Genomic DNA, 7,329 nt, shown 5'->3' on the forward strand with positions numbered 1-7,329 from the left:
ATATATATATATATATATATATATATATATATATATATATATATATATACATACACACACACAGAAACTCAATATTTAAAATTTGTTGTCTAATAATTGGTACATTTATATACTTATATATTTTTATGTTCTATCCAGATTACTAGGCCATGTGTATTCTAATTAATATTACAGTCTAATCAATATTATGGTCAACGTAATAGCTGTACGTGCTCCAAAAAATTATCTTATTTAAGATAACTTTCAGACATCTTTTCAGAATCTTAAAAATGTCTTTTGATAAAATTTTGAAACATCTTTTAAATACGCGTATTATCTAAGAAACTAGTTGCCCGGACAACAGTAGCAGATTTTTTTCTGAAGCATCTCAAGCTCTAGCGATCGCGTCACTTTGTAAACGGCATTATCACAAAGGAAGTTTCGCTCTTGCAATCAGGCCACTTTCAGGGTAACGCTTTGCGACATATGTGTATCAAGGTGCTCTTGTTCAATGATCCCTTTTCGGTGTAGCTATACGTACTCTTTGTACGGGACGGTGTCACGCGTCGGTAATAGAGAAACATTGAATCGCTTCCTTTCTAAAACCTTTGTTCACCTATATAAAGGAGAAGGCTTGAAAACGCAAAACAAATATGCCTGGCGAAATCATTTAGTGGAGTACTGGAAAACGTACGAAACATTTACTACGATCTTTGAATTCCATTCACGAATTTGCAGCGACGATCAACAAATGATGCGATACAATCCGCGTTGGTAATCGAAAAGTACGAAAAGCCAATTGTACCCCTTACTATATCGTATCGCTATTCTTTCTTTCCTTTCATCGAGACGTGAGAAAGCGAGCGATAAAAGAAAAGTTACTTATAGCGCTTCCTACAAATAGCAAAGTTCTATTTCGCGTTGGATAAAACGTGGGATTAGGAAAAGCGAGGTGGGTTGCGTTACTATATAGCGAGGGAGTAGGAATATCTCTCCGGAGAGATCGATAGAAGTTCCAGTTGATCGAGCATTTTGCATCGACTGTCGCGGCAGGCAACACCGATGCATCGATGCTGAATCCGTTGTTGCTGGGCTTGGCAGCCATGGCGACCCTTTTGGCCCTGGCCGTTGCTGGAATTCTAGCGGCGCTCTATCGGAAGCACTCCACCGGCCGACCCGGAAGTCCAAAGCACGCTCCCATCGTATGCGAGCCGCCTAATGCAGGTGCAACCACCCCGGTGCACCCTCAGACCAAGCAGGCGGTCGATGACATCGATCCGGACATCATACCTAACGAGTATGGTAAGTTCGTCAGTATTTCGTTGGAAATGGCTTGCATGAATTGTGTATATTGGCTCTTTTTTTATGTCGACAAGAAACTAGCTAGAAACTAGCTATCACATATGCATTATTTTTCAATTTTATCGAAATCACCGGGAGAAAATAGAAGTGAAATGATAATAATAATAATAATAATAATAATATTTGATATTAATTTTTTCCGAAGAAATATAAAATTACTAAAATTATCTATATATATACGACAAATTTCAATAAGTTTCTAAACTTCAATTATAAGATAAAATATTAACTATACTTTTAATTTTTAAAACGCATGGTATAGATGAATGTAAATATATCTTATTTTAATTGTTCGTTTTTATAGTACTACATTTTTGTAATAAATAAAATAAATATCTCAATATGTTCTTGATAAGAGATAATTAAACAAATATTGTAGTAAAGAATTCTATGAAAATATCGTTGGCTGTAATTATTTTTGCAGACTTCGAAAAAGAGATGCAGTAGTACGAGCAATAACGACAATATTTTTAATATTAAATTAAATTAAACAAATAGTTGATTTAAAAATTTAAATCAACATTACTATATATATAAATATTTTTCCCATTTTCTCCAATAAATTCATATTATATTATCTATAAATTTCTTGTAAGCTGAATCGTAGTCTGTTAATCTTTATGTATGCATAAATGTAATATGGTTAGATTATTAGCAGCATATAGAAATATTACATCGACATTCAATAGTCAATATTTTATAATTTACTTCGACTTCGTTTGTGAATTATATATGAATCTTTCAGCCTGCCAATAATAATTCAACTGAGCTCTTTGTATAATTAACTTTGTAATTGTATCAAATTAAGAACTTCCATAAAATATTCTCGAAAGAGATAAACAAATGGCTGATAAATATGTACTTTCGAAAAAATATTCTAAATCTGTGTGTGAATATGAATATAATAAATCTCTTCTATCTGACATCATTTTCCAAGTGTATAATAATAAACACGTAATGTTAGTTTTTGTACTTATAGCAAACGAGTCCATGAAACAAATTTCTCATTTAAATTCATTTCAGCGCGATGTTACTTTTTCCATGAAAATACATTTCCATTTGCGATATTAATACGCGAACTACGTCGCAGCGAGCGAACTACGTGAATAATGATAATGTCGGGAAATGAAGTTGGATTGAAATACTTAAAAATCGAGAGATCTCTCGTAAATTTCGCCTTTCGTAATGAAAGTTTCATCGATAGAATAGTGCAAATTCTTGCAGGGTTTTTTTTAAATACAATTTCCACCTTTCTCGAAAAAAAAAAAAAGATGAAAGAAATCATAATTATGAATCAGTCGTGAAGCTTATGTTTTTTCACATTTACAAGAGATAAAGTACTTATAAAAAAAATGGCTGCTCCTTTCTCCTGATTTAATCGACTAAGCGGCTTAGTCGTTCGGTCTCTGCATGGCTTCCGTAAATCTGTCCGCAGAGAGAAGACCCCTAACATATACCCCCGTCTATAAGACACCGCCACAACGAAGAAAGAAAGATCGCGCCACCGATGAAGATGCCTCGCCAGAGAAAAGGCCGATCGTTCAGCACGGTCTGGATCTGCCTCCGGATCCGATGTTGACTGACTGTCTGCCAACGCCTACCATAAATTATCCGCAAAATCACGTGTCTCAGCAAAGCGCTTACAATCATCCGCCCACGATGGCTGATTTTAAGCAGATGGCGATGGACGCCTACAATCAGCGTAACAACCAAAACGTAAGTAATTATAATATAATATTGCATCTTATTTTATTATTTTTTTCCTCATTAATCCATAAGTATTATTTAAATTATAAAAAATTAATTCTTCATTAAGGAAGAAATCCATGATAACTATGATTTAAGGAAAATGTAATTATATTAAGATTAGAAAGTGAATTCAATATGACTAATATTATAATATTTGCGTTACAAATAACACTTATTTAATAATCTAACAAAATTTTGAATGAGAAGACTTCTTAATATTTTCGCGCAAATTAGTGAGCAAGGAGGAACAAGGAAAAAGTAGGTCGAATGTTCGGGTGCATCAAATAAGCGCTGCATTTTTTATTTTTAATGTCTGATTTGATCTTCGTTGAAATATTGCGTCTAACTTCCGCAAAGCAAAATCAGAAAGGCTGTTTTAAATATTAGAAGCTCGAAGCAAAGTGATGGGAAGTTAGTCAAGAGGAGGAATCGGTTGCTTCAATATGCGGCAGTCTCCCACTTTAACTTTTCCGGTTTAGCAAGATCTTGAGTTATCTGCGCTTTCGTAAGTTTAATTACGTCGAAGTTTTCTCGATAATTTGACGAGGTCAGTCCCGATGTGCGTAACTCGTCTTCGTATTCTGCTGTTCTTCTTCAACGGTTGCTTTCTAGATAGTGATTACTTTAAATGGCTAAATTAATTGTGCCATATTTAAAAAATACGCGATGAGAAATAAAAATTTATTAATCAATAATTGGTTCATCGATTTGTTAAATTAATAATTGGTACTAATAAAATAATACACAATGTCCAAAATTTATTAAAATTATCATCGAATAATAACAACTTTATAAAATATATATTATATTAAGCCATCATGGAACAAAAAGAATATAAAAAGACAGATGACACTTTGTCTTTTTTAAAAACTTATTCATAGAAATGAAAGTTTATGGCAGTTTTTCTGGACGGAATCAGCACATGTCATTTGCTTTCACACAATTTTCATTAATTTGAAATCTCTTTTGTACATGTATAATCAGCGAAAGGATTAAATTCAATATATTAAAATCTTTTGACGAATACGCGCTTAATACTATTTTCGTACATTAAAGCGAATGTACTGCATAACACATATATCTTTTTTTTAATCAATAAAATAGTCTGATAAATGTCGGACGTGATTCCTGCTTTCAGATATATTATAGCCTTCAGAGGACGAGCAAAGGACTCTCATCGATGCCTCAGAGGCCCGTTTCATCGTCGATCTCCGCGCAAGGCAAATTCCATCAACCTGAAGTGGTGACACGCTCGAATCGGATACAGGAGAGCTGTATATAAGTTCGAAGGGTTTCCCTGCGGGATCAACCTCGTGAGCTTCTAAGATGCCGCCGGCGATTATATTTACACGTGTAAATGTAACGAGTAGGAGCGGAGAGCAGCGTAGAGATCCGTGGATCCCCGAGACGCGAGCACGAAGTCTAACGCGGTATCTTCCCATAATTAGTACACGAGTTTCGAACCACTCCGCGAAACACACTTAACGTTTACTGTACAAAACCATGGAGAGGCTGATGGTGTGTTCCAGATCGTATTGATGGGAACGCGGTCTCTTCTCGAGATTACATTATGTCGATGCCGCCGGGGACGGCGCTACATTTTCATATATAATTTTACGGGGAAGACGAGGTGAAATGACATTAGCAAGTTAGAGAGGTACCCGTACATGTCCAAAAATATTTCTTTACTGCCATACTGAGGTATAAACGGTATATCGTAACGTACAAAGAGTCTAACCCCCCTAAAAGTAGTTAATGTCAATAAGGGAGATGAGGCTGGGTCAAAGCGAGCTGAAGAAAATTTTAATGGCGCTTTATATTTTATTCATATACTTCCAATTTTCAAGTCGCGCATGACGCGAAAAATGACGTCTTTATATATAGATCTTAACATATTAATTCTTTTGAAACTTTTACTCTATTAAAATTACTTTCAAGTAGATGTCCTTACAGCAATTGTAAGGCAATACGATCGAGAATATTATTTTTTCGATCAAAGCTTATTCTCCAGCCTTATCCTTAAAATACTAACGATATTAATGTGATCGTATTCGAAGCTCATCACTGCTCATGTTTTTCGTACGCAAAATTTTTATAACAACTCAGAAAATAAATTCGTTCAAAAGACTTCGCCGAACTCGAGAGAATTTCTTAAGGAGCGACGTCTTCGTTCCCGATCACTGATGCGACACACGAACGTGGATTTTACTGTTTATATGGAACTAGTTTTTGTACAAAGATCTATTGTAAATAGACACGAACCTGGCCCTAGAATTATAGTCACTAATGTCCGAATTTCATCCGTTACACATCCGTTAAGTCAAGAGATGTCCGATCGCGTAAGATAAAACTCGATGGCATACGAATACGAATAAAGAGAATACGTTTCATCTGTTTTACACAAACAAGCTCATTTTTTTATCTTTCCTTACTTGATCTTACATACTCCTCTCCATTAAGAACGAATGGCATGAGAAGGTAAAATTTCTATGGTACGTGAGACGAATTTATTCGCGCAACGTACATACTTGTGTTACGCTTCCATTATACTTTTCCATTTCGAACGTGAACGAAATTTTTGTGCTTGAATTTAACAATGTGGGCGTACATATTACACAATACGTACTTAATACGATATTACCCAATACATATATCTCCATTTCCTGTTGTACTTAATGATGTAAAATACCCATCAATTATTTTGCCATTCTACTGAAAGAGCTCAGTTTTTCTTTATTAACGAGAATATTTGTGAATCACTACTATTTTAAGAGAATATATTTTGATTATAAGAATTTTATAAATTTTATTTTATCATTTTAACTTGATTTGCATCTTCATTTCTTAGGTAAGTACTTTCAGACTTCTAATAGACTTTCTAATATACTTACATAAGCATGATAGGCATGAATAATTACGGAAGATAGTAGCATTTAATAACAGTTGAAAATGTAAATGTTTAATGCCATGTCTTGGTATACCAAGACGTGTCGACATCGCAATATGGGAGAGAAGCAATATATTTCGCAAAAAGAAAATTGCCACAGGCGAGACGTATCGCACCATTTCCTCGAGATAAACGCGCCGCGCGAGATGGCTGAAGTGCTTTAAGGAAAACAGATCGTCGCGCCTCTCCATTAGCTTCGAAGAGAGCTAGCAAAAGCGTCCTGACAGCTAGGTGAGCATCCTATTGGACGAAGAACAGTAATTCGAGCATTTCGGGGGAATACGAGGACGCGCTACAGTGTTTGCATACATTGTGCATTCTCGGTCTTGCTAACAAGGACTAACCCAGGTTGCCGGAGTAACCTATTATTCTATGTGCCATCCGTGTCTCCAGGGCTGTTAAGACGACCTATTCCGCTCCTAACGCTGTCGTAGCTATCCCCCCCATCAGACTGTCACCCATTCCGGCTGCGAATTGCGAGACATAATTACGATTCACCCAGGCATCATAATCGAATGATATCGCAATACGTGCAGATGGAACGGTCAATGATCGCACATCGTACCTCATGGTATTCAATCGACTAATGCTCTGATTGAATCACAAATCCACAATCTAGTCCACACTATTTCCCCTATTATAATACTGATTTGTGAGAAGATGTCAGTTTTATTTTGATGCTTCTTTTTTTTGTGAAATTAACATTGTTATTTTTCTTCAATCAAAGCTCTTTATAGTCAGCTCTTTATAATCAATGCAATAATTTATTAAGAGGAACAGATTCCATTTATTTTGTAGACAAAAAATATTATTAATATTTGTTTGTTTATAATTCGGTGTCCTAGCTACAATTTGTAATATTTATCATCAATTATAATCACAAAAACAAAATATTAAGACTTAAAAAAATTTGTAAAAAAAATGATATTAATAGTAAAGTGTTTGTCATTTTTGCAAGAGGAAAAGGTACTACAAAATTTGAAAAATAATCGAATCGTGAAAACAACACGCTCAATTAGTAATAAAAATCATTTCTGAGTTCGGCATGATAATTCCGCAAAATGATTCCGATTCACTAATTGATTCTATTTTTCGTCGTCGAAGATTCTATATCTCGGTTGAGTTTAAAAAAATATATATATATATGTGTGTGTGTGTGTGTGTGTGTGTGTGTGTGTGTGTGTGTGTGTGTGTGTGTGTGTGTGTGTGTGTGTGTGTGTGTGTAGTGTGTGTGTGTGTGTGTGTGTGTGTGTAGTAGTAATAAGTAATAATATATAAGTAATAACTAGTAT

At 34.9% G+C, this 7,329-nt stretch overlaps 1 protein-coding gene across 1 annotated transcript in view; it reads left to right on the top strand.

The window, feature by feature from the left end:
- The window catches only part of LOC105622566 (hemicentin-1-like), a 102,649-nt gene extending 98,277 nt beyond the window's left edge, over window positions 1-4,372 (top strand). Inside the window, exons 11-13 of the mRNA XM_012203982.1 lie at window positions 1,033-1,281; window positions 2,777-3,057; window positions 4,229-4,372. Coding sequence (XP_012059372.1) covers window positions 1,033-1,281; window positions 2,777-3,057; window positions 4,229-4,372 — 674 coding nt within the window. The remainder of the gene's footprint in view (window positions 1-1,032; window positions 1,282-2,776; window positions 3,058-4,228) is intronic.
- Window positions 4,373-7,329: the final 2,957 nt, after the last annotated feature.

The sequence above is a fragment of the Atta cephalotes genome, assembly GCF_000143395.1.
Source record: "Atta cephalotes unplaced genomic scaffold scaffold00046, whole genome shotgun sequence".
In the NCBI taxonomy this organism is placed as follows: domain Eukaryota; kingdom Metazoa; phylum Arthropoda; class Insecta; order Hymenoptera; family Formicidae; genus Atta; species Atta cephalotes.